Source organism: Frieseomelitta varia, unplaced genomic scaffold (genome assembly GCF_011392965.1).
Source record: "Frieseomelitta varia isolate USP_RPSP 00005682 unplaced genomic scaffold, Fvar_1.2 scaffold_975, whole genome shotgun sequence".
Lineage (NCBI taxonomy): Eukaryota > Metazoa > Arthropoda > Insecta > Hymenoptera > Apidae > Frieseomelitta > Frieseomelitta varia.
In genome coordinates this window covers 10063-37953 of record NW_025110784.1, presented here as the reverse complement: position 1 = coordinate 37953, position 27891 = coordinate 10063, and the positions used below count along the sequence as shown (strand labels likewise).

Genomic DNA, 27891 nt, shown 5'->3' with positions numbered 1-27891 from the left:
TACATAAATGCGTGTGAATATAAAAACATATATCTGCATTTACGAAACACATCCGAGATAAAAGGAAAGATATAAAATGCTACGATGATGCAGATCAGATTCTTCTCGTATAATTAGATATTGGTACAATGGTACATTAAAATTCGCAATTTAAGTGAATTGAGACATTACGCACAATTACGTATGCATTGCCGATTATTTTTAATAACAATTTTCTCCGATGTGTTTTCATAGTGACACAGTTTCAGTTTAGTAATTTACGCCGCAGCATTTAAAACAATATTGGGAATATGTTTTGTATCTTAAAACGTACAAAAAGCAGATTTAAGTGAATTGTCCCTTTTTTCCTTTTATTCTCGTGACGAACGACTAAAAAATATACATATAGTCATTGCTTAAAAAAATAATTACATTCTCGACGTGAAAGTTACCTAGTTCCACTGGCCTAAAACTGAATATCGAGGAACGTTTCAGTACTATGCTTAAATTAAATTTAAAAAAAAAAAGAAAAAAGAAAAAAAAAAGAAAAAATACTAAAGAAGCAATGAAGAACGAAATGAAAGAAATTGAAAACTTAAGATACTAATAATAACTCAGGTATACGTACGATTCCCAAGTTTCTACATATACTACAAAATTTTACAAATTCAGATTTTCTCCTATAGCTCGCTTTGTACTCTACCTGGTTATGCGAATCTAAGTAACTTCATATTTGTCAGGTATACAATTGCGTAGAAATTTACAATTATTACTTAATCCTGCAATGTATAAAAAAGTATAATACATCAGTCTGGCCATTCGCTGACCAAAATACTTATCGATCTACATTATTACCCCTAACGTATTACACTTATTTTTTTTTTCTTTTTCTCCGTCTCTATGTCTTGCAGCAGCAACATGAATTACGTAGCAGCTACACATCAATCATACGTAAAAAAATTGAAGGAAACTGGATACATTTGAATCTATTTTGCATGTTGATTAAAAAAAAGAAAAAAAAAAAACTGAATGATTCAAATCCATTTACGATTGTGATGAATATAATAGTCGTTTGACCACCGTCAATAGAAAATATTTGATACAAAAATATTCCTTCTTTCTTTCCAGAAGATTCGTAGAAGAAATCGAAAGACAAAAAAACTACCAAATTGCTACCCAAAAATTATGGGATGGAATCACGTGAAACAAATCAAGTATATAAATAAATATACAATTAGTAAATTGAATGAAAAATCAATGACACAATAGCATTACTTTTTAAAACTAATACATTTAGCGTTCATTTATTTCTTCTCAGAAGACTCGCATGTTATCGAACTAGATAATCATCCAGAAGCGACGCGTTCTCGCGTGAAAAATTACAATTGGTTGCATAATTATAGCAGTCGAGTATTATAGAAAAATAGAAAAAGGTGTAACTTACGCAATAAATTCTTCTCAAAGCGCTTCTCGACAATTCTCTTAGTATTGTGTATAATACGAAAGTCCTCTGTGTATCGTCGCTTAATCCTAATATTCTGTTATATGACAGAAACTCGCATTTTACAAGTAAATGAAATGGAGAATAGAATAGTAGGATTACTGATCGTATTAAGAAAATGAACATGAAAGAAAAGAAAGAATAGACTAGGAGATCGGAATATTTCTTGCGTATCAACTATTTTCCTGAAATGTTGTACTTGACGATTGTATATGTATCTACATGGATACGTATAAAATTAGCGATTTATAATTAGACGATAAACCCAAGTTTAATCGATCTTAAGAAATGAGCTGTTCCCCGTTCCGGCTCGTACAAGAACAGGTGCTTTTCTTCGCGTAGTAGCCACTGGTTGATACACGTAATTCCCTTGGATCGCACCGGTTAATGTCTTTTGCCTTTTCGTATTGGAACTCAGCTCGTATTCGAACGGTTCTTGCTTCGAAATATTTAGATGCATGTGCAACGCCTCCTTATTGTCCTCGATGTCAATTTCGTCATAAAGATGCTCGTGAATATCTACATCACAATCTTGGCTACTCTCGTCGTAACTATCTGTCACCGAATTTGCAGTTATATGACCGTGAATAGATTCCTCGTACGCCGTGCTTTCTTCGACCGCCTCGTCGCCAGAACTCTCCGTTTCTTCAGACACGTCGCCGTTGCCTGCGTACTTCATTTCACCCCTTTCAAGCAGTTCCAAGTGGTCTGGATATATCATTGCTTTTTTAATAGCTAGAGGATCCTTTCTAGACCATTTCTGCACCTCCTCGTCCATTTTTGCTATCTTGGCAGGATTAATAGCCCACAAACAGCCTTTCCTCTGGTTCCCATTGCCAGCTGGCTTTTCAATTTTCTCGAAACACTTGTTCAACGATAAATTGTGCCTGACTGAATTCTTCCAGCCGTTCGGCGCAGTTTTAAAGTATGGAAAATGTTCGCTGAAACACAATTATCATATTTTTATAAGAAATATATACGTGTATAAATTTTAATAAACAAACATATATGAATAATAAATAAATAAACATATATAAATTTTTATAATTTACTAGTTTATATTTTATTACTACTTTCGAACAAATATGACTGTCAAAGCATTATTGTAGCAATAGTGTGGGCAACGAGTTGCAGCAAGGGGGAATCGAGGCTTGTTAAACAAAGAACAAGCTCCATATTTTCTATGGGGACTGTACCCCTGGCATGCACCTGGAACTCCAAGGGCCCCATACAAAATGGCAGCTTCCCCTTGTATAACCTGGGAATAAAGAAAGGAGGACAATACTTTTTCCCCTCGTGGGCCAAGTACCGGAGGGTTTCGACCAGCCCTTATCCTTCCGGCCAAATGGCCGAAAATAAGCGGCTGGCGACGTATCGTTTGTCATGTAGGAATCTGCTCTATTGTTCGTTACGTATCAAAAAAAAAAAAAAAAGAAAGAAAAATGTTAATCTCGCTTTTCTACAAAAGTATCTTCCCCTCCCCCCAATCTCGCTTTGTCAATGAAAATTTGCATTCCACTTCCCTTGATTTGTGTAACGTTTGATGTTCACATACAGATAGTTGCAATATCTTTTCATCGAGTTCAAATTCCTACTTACCACATAAAATTATAGATCTCAGAGACGGGCAAAGAGCCCGTTTGGCTGTTTTTCAACGCCATCGCTATCAGACAGGAGTAAGAATAAGCCGGTTTAGGGTAGGGCTTGTCATCGTAGTCCGACAGATCGAACTCCTTCTCTCTTTTCACCGCAGTGACGGCGGTCGCTCCCGGATTGATGTGCACGTTGTTGTTGTAAATCTGCTTGCGCACGTGCTGAGGCGTCTGATTGGGGCTCTGCAACACTTTGAAATTCTGAATCCTGATGCCGGGCATGTCGTTCATCTTCGGGATGGTCTGCGCCTTCGTGTATTGAGGGGAGACCGCTTTAGCAACGGATATCGAGATTGTTTTCAAACTGGACGGAGGTATTGACTTCGAGACTTCCTGCTGCTCATCCTCGGACTCCTCCTCTGTTTCAGTGATATCGTTCTCGTACTGTTCCGTCTCGGAGTCGTTCTCGATCTCGTTCTCCTGCTCGTTCTCGTTGTCGTTCTCATTTTCGTTCTCATTTTCATTCTCGTTCTCATTCTCGTTCTCGTTCTCGTTCTCGTTCTCGTTCTCCGTGTAACTGCTGCCCTCGTTCTCGGCTTCCTCCTCGACGTCGATCTTCCCCTTCGCGTCTTTCTTCGGCGAAAATGAAAAGTGTCTCCTACCGTTGTTCGGCGTAGGACTTCGAACCGCTATGTGAGGCATCACCGAGTTGGGATTCACCATGATAGAGGCCGCGTCGCTTCCGTTGAGATCAAGATTAAAATTGCTGAAATCGAGGAGTTCAGTTAGCCCTTAGCACGCTATCAGTGTTTCTTCTGCTACGTTATATTTAATTGGGATACCTATTTGAACTGTTGCTGTTCCCATTGAGCAAACTAGTGGGACCAAACCATCCACTGATGTCGTTGTGACATCCAATAGGATCGTCGTCCATTTCTAAGCTGGACATGTCGGTGATATTGAAGCCCAGCTCCGTGTGACCGCCGATGACACCTTCGATTTCGCATTTGATGTCGACGTCAAGCATCTCTTGCAGGGATAGACTGTCCGTACCGAGATAGTAATCCATGGTGAGCCAAGGGTCCCTCGTCGGTCCCTGAACCAGCCCAGTACCGTGTCTACTCTCCGTATCCAACATTCACCTGACTGAAAGCACACCGGCACATCGACTTTTTACAATTTTACAATTATACCATTCTGTACATCGTAATTCTTATAATTGTTGTAATTATAATTATTAATCGTTATCGTTCGAATCATTCGAAATCGGCTTCTCATTAGATGCTCCATGCATAATTCCACGACTCCGTCGAGCATGATACTTCGCCCACGCGAGCTAGTTTTACAATTCGAGTCGGTTAATATACGAGCTGTCTAAGAAGAAAATTTGCAAAATATTACGCGACACGTTAACGATCGGAAATATTATTTTCACGAGCCTAAAAGACCCTCGATGGTCGAAGCCAACGGCTACTACCCGTCTGGTGTTTTTTTTTATTTCTGTAAATTGAAAGGCAAACAGAACGTAAAATACCGTCGCTCTGGTATTATTGCCCTTAGAAACGTCCAGTCGGTAAATTTCGATGATTTTATCGGATCTAAGGATCATCCTCACGATCTGTTGTAGCAAGGCCAATAGATTCTCGACCGTGTCCGTACCCGCGTGACCTCGCGTGAGCGCGCGCGCAAGAGCGTGTACAGTGTGTACGAGCGCGCAACGAGGGTCTTGAACCCACAACCAGCTTGTGGGTGTGACTGACTCATAGTACTATAGTCGATTTACTATAGAACGCGTGGACTCGTAGTATATGTCCCCCCGTGCTCTCGCTCTCCTCTCCCAACCCCACTCTTGCTCATTTAACTATTCCACTCCGGCCTCTCTTTGTCAGCTACGCGTTCCGCACCGTCGAGTTCTCTCTCTCTCTCTCTCTCTCTCTCTCTTCCCCTCCCTCCCTTTGCGCCGCAATTCCCATGTTTCTCCCTTGTTCATTCTTTCTGTTCCATTCTCCGTCTCCGTCAAATTGATTCGTTCGGTCTTCGTCCGAAGACCACGCGAAGAAACCCGGTCTGTTCTACTCTTTGATCCCTTCTTCGCTCGTCTTTACCCAGTGCCACGTGTTTTTATTTGTTAACATTCTTTCCATGCGTTTTTTCTTTTTAGACTCTACTGAAATCGATCATCGTTTTTTTTCTTGCGTGAAGGAATCTGAAGCTCCTGTAAACAGAATCGGCCCTAATTTCGCAGTAACATATATATATATATATATATATATATATATATCGTCCCTCCTCTCCTCGAATAGAAACTCGAGGAGCAGCAAGTGTGTCTTAAAGATATAGCTAAAATTTCAACATGTTAATTCTAGTGGCTAATTTCAACATGTAAATTCTAATGGCTGATGAAAATTCAGATGTTAATGAAATATATATTTCGCAGAAAAGAAGAGAAATTATCGTGATATAGTGATCTCTTGGATATTTATGATATTTACAAACATCAGAAATAATTTTTTCACGACTTACTACATTTGAATTTCTAATTTTTACAATTTATATTAGGATAAATTTGTATTAATTTTTACAATTTACATTAATATAAATTTTACATCAATTTTTACAATTTACATTAATATAAATTTTACATCAATTTTTACAATTTACATTAATATAAATTTTACATCAATTTTTACAATTTACATTAATATAAATTTTACATCAATTTTTACAATTTACATTAATATAAATTTTACATCAATTTTTACAATTTACATTAATATAAATTTTACATCAATTTTTACAATTTACATTAATACAAATTTACATCAATTTTTACAATTTACATTAATATAAATTTACATCAATTTTTACAATTTACATTAATATAAATTTACATCAATGTTTACAATTTACATTAATATAAATTTACATCAATGTTTACAATTTACATTAATATAAATTTACATCAATTTCATCGCAAATGCACGTGTCACACCCATTCAGTGCAGCCCCTGTCTAATAAACTCTGGCGCGAGTTTACGTTTCGTCAGTTATCTATCTTCTAATTTTACATACTTTCTTCATTTAATATTTCCCGCTACGAAGAAACCCTTGTTCCTCTCGTCAGTTTCCGTTGGTTTGACGAGCTCGAGCATACGAAGTTCTGGTTTACCGAACAGGCCACTTAAACTCGAGAGTTCAAGTACATCCAGAAAATCTACTACATATATCCAGACATTAAATTATCAGAATCAGAATGCAAGAGAGACCTAAACTAACCAAGTTATTACGTGTCTATATACACTGCAACTCGAGACATCAAACCCAACCTATCAAATCCAATGAAAAATATCGAGTTCGAATCAGCTGCAAGAAAAAAAAAAAAAAAAAAAAAAGAAAGAAAGAAAGAAAGAGAAAGAACAACCTCTCTAAAAATACCTGCGCAGAGTGAAAGAACTAGACGCGGCTGAATTATCGGCCGCGAACACGAGAGAAAAGAGAGACACAAACGGAGAGAACTGACCCTGCCTGACGTATGTATTTTCTATGGTAGTGGTTGGCTGGCCTTTACGCGCGCACGAGACATTCAAGCCTACGTGACTGAACGATATTCTTAGACGTGAAAGTGTAATGGAACTTCGCTTGATGCACTTACACCTCGAGAGGGCCTCCCCCTCCCCCACCGGGTGTTTCAACACATCCGCGTCATTTTCTTATGAATAACGTTTCGCGCCGCGCACGGTTCGCATAAGTTTATCGGGAAAATTAAAATAATAATTCCCGAGGGGAGAAGAGGAGGTGGAACGAGTTGGTTTCTCGGAAGCGAGCAGCAGGTCAACGTGCACGTAAAGAAGTTCCGTGTAAATACTTGCACTTGCAACTACAAACGAGCACCCGGAGCTGCGCGCGTTTACACCGAGAATTCCATGAAATCTGCGGTTACGTGCAATCCTATACGCGCCGTTTGGATTATCTATGCATGATGAACATACCGGAGGGGGGGAGGGAGTTGTTCGCCGTCTGCCGGCGAAATTTTCGCACACGATTCCAAAGCGCAGGGGAGAGACTAGTCTCACTCCAGCCGGTCGATGAGAAAATGGGGAAAAAGAAGAAATGAAACAACGTCGGAGGATGGGTCATCGACCTTGTCGAGATCAACAAGCGGCTGCATTTATAAAACGATACGTTAATCTCGCCGCGTGAGAATCCTTTTCGCGGCAGAAGAGATTTTAGTTTAGAACCGCTTTCCGCGCCGATGAACTCCCGTTTTTTTGGAGTTACTCAATTTCTTTCGCGTCCTAAAAAAAAAAAATATACATGTATGAAACAAACTGCCAGGAAAATTTAATTGCACGTTAGTGTCCGTTTTTTTTTTTTTTTTTTATTAACCGCTTGCGCTGGCAACTGATTGCGGACCATAACGAGTGACCAAAACCGTGTAACAATAATTCGTCGCTTTCTTTTTGAACACGTCGGTATGACATCGCTGGATAGAAATGATCGAGAAGTAATAAATTTATTATTTGTTTTGCCTATTCTGTTTTAAATATATAATTATATATATAATTAAATATATAATTAAATATATAATTTTACTTATTATAACATGTTATGCTATAATATACAATATGTTATAACATAACCTATGTTATGCCTAATATAATATATATTCTAGTTAAATACATTGACATTTAGTGTGTTTATTGTTAAACTGTATTACAGATTAAAGCTGTATTAACTTTTGAATTAAATAAAATTTTCTACAGTGTCAGAAAACGACATTACTTATAGATATTCTTAACTGCTTGCGCTGGCAACTGATTGCGGACCATAACGAGTGACCAAAACCGTGTAACAATAATTCGTCGCTTTCTTTTTGAACTCGTCGGTATGACATCGCTGGATAGAAATTATCGAGAAGTAATAAATTTATTATTTGTTTTGCCTAGTCTGTTTTACTTAAATATATAATTTTACTTATTATAACATGTTATGCTATAATATACAATATGTTATAACATAACCTATGTTATGCCTAATATAATATATATTCTAGTTAAATACATTGACATTTAGTGTGTTTATTGTTAAACTGTATTATAGATTAAAGCTGTATTAACTTTTGAATTAAATAAAATTTTCTACAGTGTCAGAAAACGACATTACTTATAGATATTCTTAACTGCTTGCGCTGGCAACTGATTGCGGACCATAACGAGTGACCAAAATCGTGTACAATAATTCGTCGCTTTCTTTTTGAACACGTCGGTATGATGTCACTGGATAGAAATTATTGAGGAACAATAAATTTATCATTTGTTTTGCCTGGGTTATACTTAAATGTAGTTAAAATTGAGAAAATATTGCAATTCTGGGACAAAAAGTTCTCGACGTGTGTGGCACGTCATTCCAGCGCAAGAGGTTAACATTGAATGTTGAAAATTCTTTTTTGAGAAGAGAAATAAATATTTACGAATATAATGCATGTTTCATACTTGAAAATGCACGTGGCTAAAATCACTTGCCATTCGAGAATCAATTATGTACTTTTAATTAACACATTCGCATCATATGTATATTTAAGTATTTGGTTATTTCTTATTACATACTGAACTCGTGCAATTTTTGATGATAATTGTAACATCATTTGTGCTATAAACCATGCAAAAGAAACAATATAATTTACATGCATATTTAAGTTACAAAGAAAGTTATAAAAGTTTGTTATTATAAAAATTATAAAAATTTAAATTATAAAGAAAAATTGAGAAATGTTGGAGTTTTGTTTTATTGCAAAACTGAAATTGAAATATTGTTGGATATCGTGCAAAGGAATAACACTGTATGATTACCGAAGTTTGTTCCATTACTACTCTAGTGGACTTGAGAGTCGTGCAGAATGACTGCAGAACTATCGAAGAGCTATTATAAAAGGACTGCATAACATCGCCATAAAGCATCTCTTTATGTTTTGATTTATTGCAGAAAAAAGGACTAACTAGTGAATTTCACTTTGAAGCAGAGACTGAAAACCGAAATATTTTGAGGTTTAGGTATTATACCTGTAAACTGAAACCGAAATACTGTGAAGTTTAGGTATTATACCTGTAAACTGAAACCGAAATATTGTGAGGTTTAGGTATTATACCGGTAAACTGAAGAAATATTATGAGGTTTAGGCATTATACCGGTAAACCGAAATATTGTGTATACAGGTATTTGGGAAATTGGTTTTAATCCCGAAATATTGTGAGGTTTAGGCATTATACCGGTAAACCGAAATAATGTGTATACAGGTATTTGGGAAATCGGTTTTAATACCAAAATATTGTGAGGTTTAGGCATTATACCGGTAAACCGAAATATTGTGTATACAGGTATTTGGGAAATTGGTTTTAATCCCGAAATATTGTGAGGTTTAGGCATTATACCGGTAAACCGAAATAATGTGTATACAGGTATTTGGGAAATCGGTTTTAATACCAAAATATTGTGAGTTTTAGGCATTATACCGGTAAACCGAAATAATGTGTATACCGGTATTTGGGAAATCGGTTTTAATACCAAAATATTGTGAGGTTCAGGCATTATACCGGTAAACCGAAATAATGTGTATACCGGTATTTGGGAAATCGGTTTTAATACCAAAATATTGTGAGGTTTAGGCATTATACCGGCAAACCGAAATAATGTGTATACCGGTATTTGGGAAATCCGTTTTAATACCGGTATATACTGGTATGGCTTTCCTGACGAAAACACATTTTTCATTTTCTACGTACAATGACTCTTACTAATATTCGGACATCATGCTATTCAAAATATTGTTGTGGATTTCGATTGTTTATAATAGTAAATTTGGATTAATAATCTTCTTAATAATAGAACATTCATTATAGTTCATAGTAATATAAATTTTATTTATTTATTGTACATTTTTCTGCTGTTGGGAAAACTCGGTTCCCATCTCGGACATCCCTAACTGGCCGAGTCATTTTTGGATTTTAACCGATTAGATTTTTTCATAAAATTGCGCCGCCTACTCCTTGCGTTCGTAACGCGCTTTCGAAAATGGGACTTCGCAATTTTCTTTCGAAAATTCTTTCTTTTTTCGAAAGTGCAATTTCGCGATTTTCTTAATTTATGGCGGTGTAGCAGGATTTTCTCTCCAAGTGTTTTCCAAACGTAGGTCTGGGTTGGCCCTTGGAAACCTAGGGTTCACGACGCTTCGCGGAAATGCTATTGTGGCCGAATTGCTAAAAACTTCGAATGCAGATGTCTGGTCTTTATGCACTGTGAGAAATAAACTTGGCCTTCACAATTCAATAGCATAGGCGACATGTGAGTCGTGAATTCTCCTAACTGCATGTCTCAGAAAACGACTTTCTTCGACATTTGCTATCCGCTAATATAAATAAAAATAAAATTAAAAACTGATAAAAAAGCTAATAAAAATAAACAAAGTGTACGTGTATAAGCGTCGTCAAATTTACTGTCGGCAGCTTTATGAAAACATTTAATCATTGTCTCCTTTTCCCTTTCTAATATATTAATATTTTATTTACCGGTATTATACCGATATCATACCGGTATTATACCGAAACATATCTACCGACTTAACATCGTTTCCCGGTATTTGCACTATTGCGGTTTCATTAAACCGAAATCGAATAGTAACCTAAAAATACCGGTATTTTACCGGTATCCGTAATACCGATTCGGTCTCTGCTTCGAAGAGAAACTCTACTTTTCTAATATCGATAAAAATGTGTGTGTGTGTGTGTGTGTTAAGGGTGTGCAGGTACCCGAAATTTCGGGTTCGGGCAGGCCCGACGATTTCAGATCGAGTTGGAAAAAGTTCAAAGGGATAGGATCAGAGGTGGGCATTATTCGAATAAATTCTTCGAATAAAATTTCGAATAACATTTTATTCGAAATATTTACTGAAATAATGTAAAGAAAAAGAGTCAGGACTCCTTTCTTCACAATTTTGGTTTAGTTAATAAATTTGCCTTTAGTACAATTTTTTGTTCCAACATTTTGTTAGTTAATCTGTTTGCTTTAGGCGAGTTTGTTGTCGTTGGAAATGAAAACAAACGTTCTACTGGAGCAGAAGATGGCGAACGAGTGTTATATTTCAAAAATATATTTTTAATTATGGTATATGCATTCAGAGATGTGTAATCATTTCTATTGTCTGTAAAATGTTGTAGTATAAGAATTTCTACGTTATCAATTGTTTGTAAATGTTGGTCGGTTGAAGTAGATCCCGCTTTATTAAATATTAAAAGCAAAGCAAATTTATTAAATAAACCAAAATTGGAAAAAAAAACTACTCCCGACTCTTTTTCTTTACATTATTTCAGTAAATATTTTGAATAAAATTTTATTCGAAGAATTTATTCGAAACGGTGTTCGAGTACAATTTTACTCGAATAATGTCCAACTCTAATCCTATCCCCCTTGAACTTTTTGCAACTCAATCCGAAATCTACCCGCCAGAGTCCGCCCGATCCGAAGTAGTCGGGTAACCATAATTTCCCTAATATATATATATATATATATAATTCATTTTATATATGTCAGATTTAACATGAAATTTTGACTAAAATACCAGTCTTTTAATTTTAAAGATACGAAAGGTTGAATAATAACTAATAATCAAAAATGGAGAAAATAGAAATTATTATGCAACGAAATTCTGTTCGAATATTTTTTGAAAAATATCTGTTGGTTAAGGAGTTGCAATATATATTTTCTTTCCTTTACTTTGTCAAATTTTTGTAAATTTTTTTTCACGCGCTCGATTGCAAATAAGCGCGATGAAAATGTGTTTGAAAAGTATCTTATTGATGGAAGAGTTCGCTTTGCGCTCAAATAACGTTAATAAAAGCGAATTTTACATGATGTTTCTTTTCTCTTGCTTTTGAAAAAGCGGCCGAGATAATTGACTCTCTGAATGGAGATTTTCTGAAAAGAAGACAGGAGAGAAGAGAAATCGTGAAAGGGGCAGAAAAAAAAAAAAAAAAAAAAAAAAAAAAAAAAAAAAACAGGAGCAGACGCGTTTGATGCAGCCAGACGCGATGATGGACGCCACACGATTACAGTCAACATTTTAGGCAGACATGAAAACCAACCGTCAGATCAAAACGGTCAAGGACTCGGGACTATTGCTCTTCTGGCGGAACGTCACGGACATACAAAATCAATTTCTTCCATAAAAGATCGAGACGTTTGTTACAATAACGAATAAACAATACAATCAAAAACGAAGCGTGAGCCGTGTCGAATCGATGGTTGATCCTCCTAGCGAAAACTTGACCGAGAGACACAACGAAGAAACAGCCTTGAAAAAGAACCTGCCCGTAACAATATCTATCATCGAGTATCAAATGGTCGTTCCAGTCGACTGTCCCTCGTAGAAAAAGACAGACGATTACCGGTCCAAGCAACAGAAAATTAGATGGATCTCTGTCGGAAACAAGTGACGAGAATCGACGAACAATTTTATTATAAATACTTACTCTTCAATTTTTAAAGCGCGACATTTTGTTCGAAAATTTTTGGAAAATAACGCGAATTATTAAAATAATTAAATAGTTATTAAATATTTAAATTCTTAAAATAACTAAATAATTATTAAATATTTAAATTAAAATAATTAAATATTTATTAAACATTTAATAAATATTTAAATTATTAAAATAACTAAATAATTGAAATTATTAAAATAATTAAAAGCAGTACACAAACGTGTAATTTTACGCGTGAGCATTTTTTGTGAGAAGAATCGCCCAAAAAATTTGTAACTCATTCGCGCAACAGTATATTCTTTCTTTCGTCCTCGTTGCTTCTTCAAGCTCAAGTTCCGAGAAGGGTCCTCCCCTCTCCGCCCGACGATAGACGATCCTAAAGGCCCCTACAGCTATTCAACCTGAAATCCTTCGCATGCTCATAAAGGCTCTTCTTTTTGTGATTATTTCTATTTTATTCCTAGCCGAATTCGAATGATTCACCATCTCATCGGTGAGTTAACTTCCTACAAGCTTCCGCGAAGAATCTGTTTTTCGTGCCTCGAGCACCCGAACGTTTTGTATAATCCCTTTCGTAAACGAACGGTGGACGTAACACACGAGAGAGAACTTTCTAAAAATGATTATCATCCGACTTCCCGCTATTACTACGCGCTTAGTCCGCTTGCTAGTAAAATATTGCGAAAATTGTGAATTAGTTTTCTCGATTGTTTCTGAACGATGGCCAATTGGAATCCTGGTTATGCAGAAAGTCACCGATCTCAAAAAGACTAAGTGTATTTTGTTCGACGTTTGATTTCGCAGTTGGATAGATTTTATCTTTCGTTTCTGTTTTACAACGTTCTTTATGCCTCATTTGAAAGAGTGATACGATCAATATTATTTTTATCGTTACTAGTATTATTTCAATCGCGTCAAAGCCAAGCTTGAAATGGAGCTATGGTTGTTTTAACAATATTAAAAATAATATGAAAATAAAAAAGCAAATAATTATGAAAATTATATAAAAATATATAAAAATAAAAAAGTATGATAAAAATTATATAAAAATATATAAAAATAAAAAAGTATGATAAAAATTATATAAAAATATATAAAAATAAAAAAGTATGATAAAAATTATATAAAAATATATAAAAATAAAAAAGTATGATAAAAATTATATAAAAATATATAAAAATAAAAAAGTATGATAAAAATTATATAAAAATATATAAAAATAAAAAAGTATGATAAAAATTATAAAAAAATATATAAAAATAAAAAAGTATATAATATAAAAATTATATAAAAACATATAAAAATAAAAAAGTACATGATATAAACATTATATAAAAACATATAAAAATAAAAAAGTACATGATATAAAAATTATATAAAAACATATAAAAATAAAAAAGTATATAATATAAAAATTATATAAAAATATAGAGAAATATAAAGTATATAAAGTATATAAGCATATAAAAAATATAGAGAAATATAAAGTATATAAATTATATAATATAAAGATAATATGAAAATTACTCAAACTGATAAATAAATTTGCAAAACGATCAGTTGGCAAGTTAATCCGAAAAATTATTGACAGTAGCTCTATCGAGCTAATCTACAAGTGTTAAAAAAGAAGGAGAAGAAGACAAAAGATTATTAGTTAAAGCAGAAACCTACGTATTTTTCACTGTAATCAATGTAACCTCCACTAATTGCGGCACTAGGGTGCATATATTTGCACGTTTAGGAGGAAGATAACAGTCGCAGCAGGGCGTAAATGTGCAGCGTTAGTGGTCAAAGGGTTAAAAAGAGCGGCGGCAACGCTGAAACAACGTTACAACGCTATAAAACTCAACTCGAGCACGACACAACTCCTCCGCATTACAACAATCGACGAGATTTCCCTTTCACCAGACTTTCGTAAGGCTGTGTGTGCGAGCGCGCGCGCGCGCGTGTGCTGCACGGGCGCAGCTGTGTGTTGCACGAAACACCTGACGAAACGTCTCCGGCAAGACGATGCAAATTGATAAACAGTGGCCGAGTGGAAACAGCAAGAAGACTTACGGCGAACAAAGGGGGAGGATATCTCTTTCTTCGGGAAATGTTCGTCAATTATAAAAACCCGTCGACCCGGTCCTATAACGTGCACTTGTACTTGTCGATTCGATGACAAAAAGCTCTAATAACGATGAACCATGTTCACCCGTGCGGTTGATATTGTTCGAATTCGACCGGTCGTCGAACAAGTTTAGTCGACTTCTTTCGACGCTGAAACCAGTACCGGTAAGAAAGAAGTCGCGGTTCCCTGTCTAATCACACAGGTTGAAGTTGAGAGAAAGAGAGAGAGAGAGAGAACAAAGAGAGGAAAAATCGTTTCGGAAAAAAATTCCCCTAAAGACAGTTTCTTCGCGGTAATACGAGAAACTGGTTGAACAAATATTGGTCTCAAGATGCGGACACGAACACGCGTTCGCCGTTCGGTGGAAAACGGTCGCAGTTACACGCGTCTCAATCATAGTGAAGGAAAATATGAGTATACTATCAACAAATGTAACAAATAAAATTAAGTACTAAAATTAAGTAGGATGTCATGGTATAGCTTGATCGATTACCAAAAAAAAAAAAGAAAAAAAAAAAATAAGAAAAATAAAACCAAAACCAACATATGCGGCTGTTTGAAAAATTGACAGATGATGGAACAGAGTGGAGAACGATTTTGATAAATATCGAAAGAGAAGGCAAAGTCGGCCAATCGACGGTGTAGGCTTGCGTGCACGTAAAACGGCGGGATTCTTTGTGATCGCTTCTCAAGAACCGGTTTGAATCGCGCAGAAGAAGGCTTATGAAGTGAGTCGAATGTGAATCGTGTTCGTCTAATAAATGGACTTTTGTCGACTGGCTCGATAACCACGATCTACGAGCTTTCGGTCTAACATAACAGATATACACTGACGTACATTATAAATATTTTGCTCCGATATTCACGCAGAGTCGAAATTGAAAAATAGTATGTCAATTCTATTTCAACGGGAGTTTACGAGCAAGTTTTATGCGTTGATGAATTCATTTCCGATGCAACAATTCGCACGTATAGCCGAACAATTCACCGTAGCACGAATCATTTCACGACTCGATCGAACGAGTTCGATGGCGGGTTACTTTATAAGGTACAGATTTTTATTTATTTTAGAAAAATTGAAGATGTATAAATTTATAAAATGCATATAATATGCAAAAATACATAAAATATTTAAAGCAAGAATATTATATTTAATATTATTATTATAAAATATTATATTATGTTAATATAATTTATTAATATAAATATAATATAAATAATATATATAAATATAATATAAATAATATAAATTAGGTTAAGTGATTAATAATATAAATTATTATATTATAAAAATAAATTTCCACTTAGGCTCCGTTTCTTCAAGCGTGTTCATAAAAATTGAAAAAATGCATAAACATCTGCAGTTTACTTATAAGAGTTCTATCCTATCGTAGTCGGTAAATTTTACTAATAAACCTATCGAATTTAATTTACATTTAATCCATTTCACTACCAAAGTAATGCACCCATGTACGAACATATCGTTACCTAATGCTCGAAGTTGGTAGCGATCAATCAGCTTGCTCGAACGTAGAGACAAATCTTGTACAAACGTCGGCCATAAATTTGCCAATGCCGAACACAGTTCGACGTGTTTTTATCCTTGCCCGGTATTATTCCTCGACAGCAGCCAGCTGCCGGGAGCAGCAGTCAATTTCATTACGTGTCGTCGAACTCTGCAGCTGGATTTTCTTGCCGGGCTCGCGCGCCCCTCTCGTCGAGCTTTTTTCCCCCCGGTCGTTAGCGAAAATTCGACCTTCAACGCGCCTCTCCCAGCCGGCTCCTCTAGCCTCTCCCGCTAACTATAAACTTGATGTCCAACATCAAACAATGAGTACGTATTAATAGTACGTAGAGATGAAGAAATAATAACAACCTTAAATCCTACTATTTATGAAAGATTTTCTCGAACTAAACGTACGTATGTTTGTAACCAGAAAGCAACTCTTTTTTTTTTTTTTTTTTTTTTACCTCGAACGTTGAGAACGATTCAGGTTCGGCGAATAAGGGTTCGAAAGCAGCGGGAAGCAAGTGCTTTCCCCAGTTTCGAAGGAATACATTGGTGAAAAAGGAATGGCGCTTTTGCAGTGTTCGTAGGATACAGGTGTAAAGGCTGGCTGTCCCTTTGTTCTCGAAACTACCATCGCAGGCAGGTAAGAAAAGAGTCGAAGCGTGTCGAACGGAAGTATTTCCTGGCTACGGATTTTTAGCACCGACTCAATTACTCCCGTCTTTTCTCATGCTTCGATATTCTATGGATTTTCTCCTTCTGTCTTTGTCAACCTCTTTTACCTTTGCGCAATATCTCAAGTGCGAGTTTCGGAGACGGAGACTGAACCAAAAAAAAAAGAAAAAAAAAAAGAGTAAGATTTGCTGGCCAGCAATATTTTTTCTTCGTACTTCTTCAACGAAGAACATAAAACGGGGGAGGGGATTCCGATGACGTTCCACGAGAACAACTCAACCTTTCAACAAACACCGGGGCAACGTGTAAAGCAACGTATACGTCGAACGTCGGTTTCACGGTCGTGAAAACACAAGAATCACGCGGCAGATCTTTTCCCATGGCCGCGGTGCTTACCGGCTACTTCCTCAACAGGCCATACTTCCGCCGATAATGTTCGCCACCCGAACTTCTCGGTCATGTACTTGTGTTCTTTTCCCCTTTTCTTTTTTTTTTTTTCCCTACCGTTGTATGCAAATATGTCACGCAATTTCTCTTCGACCCTGATGGAATTATTATTCGAATAAATGGCGGAACGCTAATTTAACACTAGAACTACCGACGACCAAAGTATAATATTTATGGCAAAGAAATGAAAGTGCAAGATACAAGAAGAAATTAATAATACGATAAAGAACACTAATATATTTTATTAAAATACCACTCGAGTCTAAAAATAGACTGTTATAAATGTATATAAAATTTCCATAGAAAATTATAAATTGGTCATTTTGACCACTTTGGTAGCTCTAGTGTTAAGCCTACAGGGACGACGTTGTTATTCCGAATTCTGATGTTAATCAAAATTTGTTGATTATTATACAGAATGTGTTCCGAACTTAAACGGCTAAACTGCGACGACTTGATGTATACATAAAATGGAGAAAGAAGAAAAAATGTTATCTAGTTTGTCAGGAAACAAAGCTTGTTACAGAGTCATAAGCAAGTGCATATATTGCATATATGAAATAGGTAACTACATGTTTTTCTATACTATTTGACCACTTTATTTATGGAGTATTTTAAAACAAAATGTTTAGTCGACGAAAGTAACTTCACACGAAGAGTTATAATGCGAAGAATTAAAAAAACGTAATTTTATTGAAACTCATTGTCAGTAAAATTCTCAGAAACTTTATAATGTTATTAATTCTATTGTTCACGGATACTTGATGAAATTAAAAGTTTTTTTTTAGTGTATTATTACAATTAATGACACGAAGTTGTTAGCACGCATGAAAGAAGATATACACTTAATGATGCCGTCTGTGTACTGTAATGGAAAAAATGCGCTGTTAGTAACATATATTTAATGTATACAACATTTGTTCGTAACTCTGTAACAACTTGTAAAAAAACATTTTCATCTTCTTATACATTCGACATTATACATTAGACATATACATTCTGTATGTATATATGTATATATACATATGTGTGTATGTATGTATGTGTATTCTTTAATTCTAAAATAATTAATATGAAATTTATATAATTATGGGACGAAATATTAAAAGTTAATTTTTCATTCTTTATTACCTAATTATCTATGTTTTTCATAAATTATATTAATCTTATTTCAATACTAAACAACTAAAGATGACCAATTCATAATTATTCCAAAACATTTTGCAGATTATTTTTAAATATAATTAATTATGTAATAGAATTAATTATACAATAGAGCGTCTAAAATTTTAAAATGTAGTTTTTAAAGATTTAAATTATTTTTTATAAAACATATAAAGTTTCTATTAATTATTGTGTTACAAAGTCTTTCCCACTTTTCGTACTTTCATTTCTTTGACACAAATTTTACGCTCTAGTCATCGGTAGTTCTTGTGTTAATAATTCTAAAATATTTATAGGTATAGAAACGCAGGTCATGGATGAACATCGCGACAGTCAACGTGTTAATAATGGATGAAAATGTATCGTACGTTAATAATCTAATATCGCATGATAGATTTTGAAACACTCGTGCTTACAAAATCTGACGCTATAATGGCAACAAAAATATTCATATGCTTTTCTGTGCTGTACACTGCCTATAAATGTTCTATTGATGTTACAAGCGATAAATAGTTACAAATTTTACATATTGTACATTGACTTCATTTACATTAGGCCACAAATAACGTGACTATAGGATTTTTATATATTAGATAAAAATAAAAAATAATCCATTAACGATTCATCGATAAGGAAGTTCTCTGTATTTTGTATAATTTATTATTAGACTGCGGAATTATTTATTTCATTTATTATGAAATTTTATATTTTTAACAAGATAATATCTTACGAATAGATATTCTATCCTACGCGGAAGATTATTTTAAGTATTATAATATAATACTGTAATACTGTATAAATAATTATAATATAATACTGTAATACTGTATAAATAATTATAATATAATACTGTAATATAAGAAGTATCGTAGTTTAAATATTTCACATATATTACGTGCATTATGTGCATTTTTGCCTCTTCTATAAATACATAAAAATCTCCAGATTATCTTTTTTTTTATATCAATTTTCCTATTATCTTATTATATCTTTCAAAACTTCTTATTATATCTTTCAAAACTTTGATAGTAATAGCGACTAACAAACGATTATTTTAAATTTAACGCACTATTTGTGATAATATAATTATCACTTAATAATTATACCTATAATATAATAATACAAATATTAAAATATTATAATCAAAATAACAATATGCAATACAAATTTAAAAATATACATATATGATATAATTATGGAATTTAGCACCATTGCTTTAGGAAGCATCGAAATAACTTTTGCTAAAGGTCACACACGGGTCAGTACAGTGTAGGGTTAAAGAATATAAACATGAATGATACAGAAAACAGAAACACGCTTCGAACACAATGGGGACCATTATTTGCTATTATTTTGCAACGTTTGTAGAGCAATATTTGCATGTGAAATTTTATTGCTGAATCAAAACAATGTAAAACAGCCGGCAGGTTAATAATATTCTTGGCCAATAAGCTGAATATAATAATCAGTATTAGAACGGTGAAAGGGTTCACCAACAAGTCGCATTGTTTCATCCAACTGATTTTATCCAAGACTTCAATAACAAACAGTTCTCAAACAACATCGTTGGATTACAAATGACTATATAATGTAATGTTATTTTTCTAATGATGGAAGTATTACAAATAAATATCATTATATAATAATGTAATACTAAATGAATGTATATGTAATAATAAATATTTATTATATATTATAAATGTAAATAATTAATTATTGTTATATACTATATAACGCTTATATTTATTTATAATACTAATGTTATATATATATAATTAATAATAATTATTATAATATTCTAAAATTTAGCCCACCTGATTTTTTATTTTGTATTTTGCATTCTCCATGACATTAATTGAGATTAATGATAAAATTCAATTAAATAAAAAAGTCTAAATTTAAACTAATCTAAATTCTAGAACCAAGTAATTTAATCTTGAATTATTACGGATTACCCAATGTCTTAATAATCTTTCCATCAGCGTACGCGCTAGACTTTCACGTAGGGAGAAAGTTCTGGTCTAATCCCTATCCCTATTCACAATCCCTTCATGCTATTAAAAGAGGAATTATTGTCGTCGACTTTCTTTCTAATACTTCCCAATTATCGAAATTCGACCTTATTACAACAGTGAAAATCGCGCTTGAGAAAGTGATGCTCTTTTCCTTCCAGCTCTCTATTCGTTACGTAACAGATAAAAAGTTTAAACAAGGCCACACGAACGAGAGAACACTGGCTAACGTGCGAACAGTTCGCCGCTTTTTATTTCCCTTTGCCACATCCGAAATACGTATATATATATATATTTCTCTCTCGGCTGTCCCGATTTTTGGCACGGCACGGCCAAAAGGGATACTCGTTTGGCCAGCCTAACGAGTTGCACACAAGAGACCAGGTATTGGAATTTTCGGCCTTCGAAATTATCATCGGAATTTCTCTATTTCCCGGAGCGATCCAACTCCCTTTCGTGACCTATTCGGGAACAACGTGACGAGAACGTTTCCTACGGCGATGGTTTAGGTTTAGGTTCGATCTCTCTCTCTCGAAAAAAAAAAAAAAAAAAATGAACTATCCGGATAATTTAGGTCTAACTGGAATTTCAGTTCGTCAGCATGCGGGTCTTAAATACGAATCATGACGAGACGTAATAGATAGAGGAGTAACCATAAGAGTTTGTGTCGCGATATAAACGTACGTACTTACTTATATACATACATATCCGAAGGCTATCGTGTCACTGATGACGAGGGGAAACGTGCAAAGAAATGGCTGAACGAGTGAACTAGAAACGAGGCAACGAACAAGCGCTGGTTTCCGGTGACATCATTTTCTTTGGTTTGAAAATAAATTGCTAGGAGCTAAGCGCTCGATACATCGAGTGGAGCAACGCGAGTGTTGCAGAAACGCACGAGGGCTGCTGACCGTATCCCAAATCTAACCACGTGTTTCCTGATACAATTTTCGCGCAAGGATCGGGTAGCATAGTTAGCTCTCTCGGTTTCTTTTGACACTCGACTCCGAAGAATGCCTAACGAGGTCAAATCAAACTAGTAAAAAAAAAAAAAAAAGAAAGAATTTTTGCTCTCCTTATCTATGTACAAAAAAAGAAAAAAAAAAAAACACCTCCGACACGCGATTCTTCTTTCCAACCAGTTACTCGAATTATTCCCATTTTCTTTTCTCAACGTTAATAATACCTTAATTATATAATTTATCTTTCATAATAATGAGCGGCAATGTGAATGATGAATCACCGGGCAATTACAAGGATTTACCCCCTCCATCGTGCTCTTCTGTTTATCTAAAGATAAAACTTTCCTACTCTTCTGTTTATCTAAAGATAAAAAAAAGTGAAAGAGAACACCCTGAACGTCTTTATCGAATATACAGCGATAAGCAAAAGTGAACGCGCTATTATACATAATATTTTATTATTTGCATGTGGAATGCAAAAAAAAAAAAAAAAAAGAAAATTTTACTATGATCTGTATTCTGGTAGATACAAATCACTTTCGTGGAGTCAGTTTTTGCGCCGCAATTAATTCAAATGGAAAATTATCGACACTTTGGATTTTTATAACTTGGTAGAAAAAAAAATCATAACAATCTACTTGGTCTCATTCTAAAGCACAAAACTTTTCTCTTGAGTTCGTTTCTTCTTCCAAGATATTTTAACGTCATATAGCAAATGGAAAAGTGTTCTTTTCTATAAAAAAAAAAGAAAGAAAAAAAATTGTAAAAATCCACAGGTAAAAACACTGGAAAAGTTCATTTACGACTAAATCTATCGTGGTCTTAAAGATTCCTCTCTACAACATAGTTCCTTGAAATTTGTACGATTTTTTTTTTTTCATTTTATTGAACTTTGAACATTAGGATTAAACGATAAAGATTCAAGAAATCCTAACATTTCGTCATTTAATCATAATATTCAAAATTGAATAAAATGATAAAAAAAAAATTGTTCAGCAAGGTTTAAGAGTTCATTACAAAAAAAAGAAAAAAAATTTCAGCTTTTACGATTGTCATGATGTTCGAATTTTTGAAAATACAAGCTGCTACACGATGTGAGAATATATTCGAAAAAAAAAAAAAGAAAAAAAAACGAATTCAAGACAGCTAAAGTAAAAGCTTTACGCTTCAAAATACGATCCAGCAGATTGCCGTACAATCTTTCTTTTGTGAAATTTAACCTCTTGCGCTGGAATGACAAGCCACGGACATTGAGATTTTTTTGCTCCAAAATTGCAATATTTTCTCAGTTTTAAGTATATTTAAATATAACCCAGCGAAACAAATAATAAATTTATTGCTTCTAAGTAATTTCTATCCAGTAATATTATTTCAGCCGCGAGTTTGAAAAGAAAGCGACGAATTATTGTACAAGGTTTTGGTCACTCGTTATGGTCCGTGAATTAGTTGCCAGCGCAAGGGGTTAAGTATCGGCAAATTTTCATCGTTATGCGTTCATCATTATGCTCTCTACTGCACCTATGTCGGAATAAGCTAAATAACGGCGAGATTGACACGGAAAATCTGATGAATTTGCTCGGTATTAAAAGAAGAGTGGGAGGGCGGCCGGGCGTATCCACGAGTGCATAGAGAGAAAGAGCCGACATTCTGGATCTTGCGATGGACCCAACCGTAGAGATATAGTATGTATAGCGCCGCTATGCTCTGCTCTCCTACCCGCGCTTTTCGCCGAGTATCGATCTGATATCCCTGCCCCCGCCGGTCGACCAGTGTTTGCAAGAGTGCTACGAGCGTGTCTGCACCCCCCGTCGCCGTATCCGCGTGTGCACGCTCACCAATACGCGCTCACTAGCACGGACAAAGCTCTCGCTGGTGGTGGTGCGCCGCTGCCTCGGTTCTTACTTGCCGCAATATAGTTTCAAAATGCACCGCCGCAACCTTTCTTCTCCGTATACAACACGCCTCGTTACTCCCGATCCGTCTTAATTACACCTCAAATATTTCTCATATAATGCATACGATTAACGCTTCGATTATTTCACGCGGCGTCTATTTTCCCTAGTCTTTTCCCTAACCTAGAAAATAAATATGTTCCATGCTATAACAGAAAATTTATTTACACACGGATACTAGTAGGAAATAGATGTTGAAAGCTGGAGAATTAACTTTGTAATAGGTAGTTGAAATAAGGGAAGAGACATGTACACACTACGGGTGTGCGGGTACCCGAAATTTTTGGGTTCGGGTCGGGCGGGCTCGGACGGGTAGCCCGACGATTTCGGATCGAGTTGGAAAAAGTTCAAGGGGGATAGGATCAGAGGCGGGCATTATTCGAATAATATTTCGAATAAATTCTTCGAATAAAATTTCGAATAACATTTTATTCGAAATATTTACTGAAATAATGTAAAGAAAAAGAGCCAGGACTCCTTTCTTCACAATTTTGGTTTAGTTAATAAATTTGCCTTCAGTACAATTTTTTGTTCCAACATTTTGTTAGTTAATCTGTTTGCTTTAGGCGAGTTTGTTGTCGTTGGAAATGAAAACAAACGTTCTACTGGAGCAGAAAATGGCGAACGAGTGTTATATTTCAAAAATATATTTTTAATTATGGTATATGCGTTCAGAGATGTGTAATCATTTCTATTATCTGTAAAATGTTGTAGTACAAGAATTTCTACGTTATCATTTGTTTGTAAATGTTGGTCGGTTGAAGTAGATTCCGCTTTATTAAATATTAAAAGCAAAATTGGGAAAAAAAAAACTACTTCCGACTCTTTTTCTTTACATTATTTCAGTAAATATCTTGAATAAAATTTTATTCGAAGAATTTATTCGAAACGGTGTTCGAGTAAAATTTTATTCGAATAATGCCCAACTCTAATCCTATCTCCCTTGAATTTTTTCCAACTCGATCCGAAATCGTCGGACTACCCGAAATCTTAGGGCTACCCGAAATTGTCGGACTACGTAATTTCGGATACCCGCACACCCATAGTAAACACACAAATCGTCAAGCGGGAACATCATGTACACGTGGACTTGTGCCAATGGCAAATTGGCGCGAAAAAATCTCCCATCCGGTTCGTAATCGTTTATCCTACTAATTCGTTTACTCTTAACTTACGAGGTTCGCTCGTCATGATCTTCGTGTATCCCTACAAAGATTTTCATTATTTTCGACGCGAATTTTAAGCGTGCTAGTCGCTGCTCTTTCCGTTGTGTTTGAAGCACTTTGCTTTCACCGGGTGAACCGATTTAATTTCTTGAAAAATTTCGCACATGTACGGCACGCAATCTATATTCGACAAAGCGAATTTCTCTGCACACTTGCTGCGTATTGCAACACCAGCGCAGAGAGCAAAATCGATGTCTCATCTTGATTAGATTCAACCCTCGGGTACAAACATCGAAACTTACCAACAACTAACCGTAGAAGTCTCGCTGATCGCTAAATTTTATTACGTTATAAAAAAAAACAAAAATCAATTTATATATATATATATATATATATATTACTTTTATATATTATATATTAATAATAAAGACTCTCAGACATAATTGAACAATAGTATTAAAAGTTATAAAAATAATAACGTGGAAGGGAATGAAAATTAGGGGCAGTCTATAATACCAGTCAATAATAGTTTACGATACATAGCTTAGTATAGTACACAAAGTTATCCTGAAAATACGTTTCAATGAACAAAATACTCTTTCGCCTGGCGACACTCGATCGTTTGTTGGAAATTGTAATATCGTTTTGAAAAATCACGTCACGAGAGAGTTCCCGCCCATAATCGCGAGAGAACCACAGCACGAAAGCGTAATTCGTAAAACTTCTTTTTCACAGCTATCTTTCCGCATCTTTCAAAACTTTCTAACGCGTCCGAAAGTCACTCTCTCGGTTTCGTTCCTAAACAATGGTGCGAATCAAATGCTCATGCCTAGCATGCAAACAACCTGATCTCCTTTGATAAACAAAATAGAAAGAATCGAAGGAAGAAAAACAAATTTTTTAATAATGTGAATTAAATTACACTCGATTGAACGTGAAATCGTAAAATTTGAAAACGAGTGGTCAACGATCGACTCGCGTCAAAAAGTACATTTTTTTAATTAAAGAGAAAGAATACTAAAAAAAAAAAAAAAAAAAAAAAAAAAAAAAAAAAAAATCGAGCAAAGCATGAACGAAGAAACGTCAGTGACAAATAATAATCATTCGTGAATACGAAGCACGGCGAGGTAGTAAATTTCGGTCGAGCCTGTAGGATTATTTCCTGCGGTGGGCATATGGCGAGGGGTAGGGTTCCCAGAAGGTTCCCACGGTCAATAGCTTTCGTGGCGGTAAGGCTTGAAAGTGCTCGAGAGGGGTCCCCCCTCTCCCTGCTGCTCACTCGTTATTTGCAATATTTTCGAAAAATATCCTCCTTTTGTGATCATTGTTCGACGAAAAGCCAATATCCTACCCGGCCGACATTATACCGTTACCCGTATTGAGGCAAAAATCATAATGACTCCATTGTACGTTCCAATGGGGCATCATTGCATCCCTACCTCTCAGAATCCGCATTATACCTTATTCCTTAAACAGACCCTCCTAATACCGATCAAGAATAATCAGTTTTAATTGCTAGCCGTGTTATTGATTACTTCGTCGCCAAGATGAGGGAAACTTTCGGCTAGCTTCGTTGATTTTGAGCATCGGTTGCTGGTAATTATATTTATAAAAATTACAATGTGGAGTATAAAAAAAAATCTCAACGTAATTAAAGAAAAAAATAAAAAGTTTTATAACTTATACAAATAAGTTTTATATATTTTTTTTTTTTTTTGGTAGTAATTCCTTTTCGATAATTCATGCATGAAATAACATTGTGCAAGCATCAATAAAAACGGTGTATGCAATTAGAAATCGATAACAATTTACACGTGCGTACGCGATGCCGAATTAAGAAATTAAATTCTTATCCGAGAAGACCGATACGAAAACGATTTTCGTGTACAAAATTGTTCCCCGTCTCCGAAAACGGACAGCCAGATCAAAATTCGACGATTGGTCTTGTTACAAGTGCAAACACGGCATTGCACAGAGTAATTGCATTGAGCGGCAAAACAATGGCTCTCATCACCGGAAATACATATTATATCAGTGAGGTTTCCTGGTAATGCGTTCGCACTCTTCCCGCCGAAAGTTGCACGTCGAGCTGCGTTCCGTCCACGATGAATCACTCATTCAACTCGATTCGGCACACGAGCCGGTTGTTTATTTCCGCACGAGGCGTTTGCCACGGTTAATAAATAATTGCCATGGTGATACGGTCGCAGCCGCCTACGCCATCGAATCGACGGAGCGCGGCAAATGCATGAATGCTGCGATCCAGAATTTATAGCGTTCTGAAACAATCTCTAAAAATACCGGCAATGCGCAATGACGAGAAGAAAAAAAAAAGAAAGAAAAAAGAGTATCACCCAATTGCTGACAGATTAATTCGTGACTATCAATCGTCGTGAGAGTACGCGTACTGCAATACACGATAAACACCGTAACACGGGGAAAGGTAAGGGGAAAAAAAATTCATGTCGAAAGCATCATGACTGCCCCCTCGTACTACCTTGACACTCGGGGAGATAGAACGGCTCGGCGGGCCGGCAAACAGCACAGGATATTTTTTTCATAATCATTTCGGCAAGATTCGCGTGAACGGCACCGTAATAAAGCGTAATCAGACCTACCGTGTGTCTGACAATCCTTAAAGCACGTCGTCCTCGCGGGCAAGCACCACTTTCACACATATATTTACAAGAGAATTATGCGATTTTTGGCAGCGACCATGTATAAACGGACACCGACACAAGGCCCCCTTTACGGAACTGAGGCAACGTTGACGGGAGGCTTGTGAACAAAGACCACGCACGATTTCAAATCTCGTCCTGGCGATTGGTCGACCGCGGTCACGTGGCCTTGCCGCCCTCCCTTCATTGGCAGTTCAGTACGGATTGTGAGGACATTTTAAACGATATACTTATATACACATGACTGATAAAGGGATACATACCAGGGAACTTTCTTTTCTATTTCTTTATCGAATTACTATCTCCACCCAAAGTGACGATATTTTTACCGACGTTCGTTCGTTAAATCAGCGATCACACCTATACACGCTACACTATCCACGTTATGAATGGCAACAATTGCACGTCTTCTTCCCTACCTTCCCCACTTCAAAATGGCCGAATCCAAACAATCTGTGAAAAATCATTCATTCTCGTTGTGTATCGATAGATTTTACGTTTTCACGTTGCTCAAAAAAATCCTTCTATTTTTTGCCGTTGCCTAAATGAGAAATACGCTACAATCTGTGTCGAAATTGCGAAAACGCTCCGTGACAGAAGATCGAAAACA

General features: G+C 35.4%; 1 protein-coding gene across 3 annotated transcripts; it reads right to left on the bottom strand.

Moving 5' to 3' along the window:
- Positions 1-94: 94 nt before the first annotated feature.
- Positions 95-27641, bottom strand: LOC122538202. 3 transcript variants are annotated; one of them, XM_043672077.1, is made up of 4 exons: positions 27545-27641; positions 3915-4218; positions 3080-3838; positions 95-2421 (listed from the first exon to the last, which is right to left on the bottom strand). In XM_043672077.1, the coding sequence occupies exons 2-4, from the start codon at positions 4208-4210 to the stop codon at positions 1752-1754; spliced, it is 1725 nt and encodes a 574-aa protein (XP_043528012.1). In that variant the 5' UTR covers positions 4211-4218; positions 27545-27641; the 3' UTR covers positions 95-1751. The 3 variants fall into 3 exon arrangements, with proteins under 3 accessions (XP_043528012.1, XP_043528011.1, XP_043528013.1); XM_043672076.1 differs by lacking the exon at positions 27545-27641 and adding an exon at positions 27222-27350; XM_043672078.1 differs by lacking the exon at positions 27545-27641 and adding an exon at positions 4607-5192.
- Positions 27642-27891: the final 250 nt, after the last annotated feature.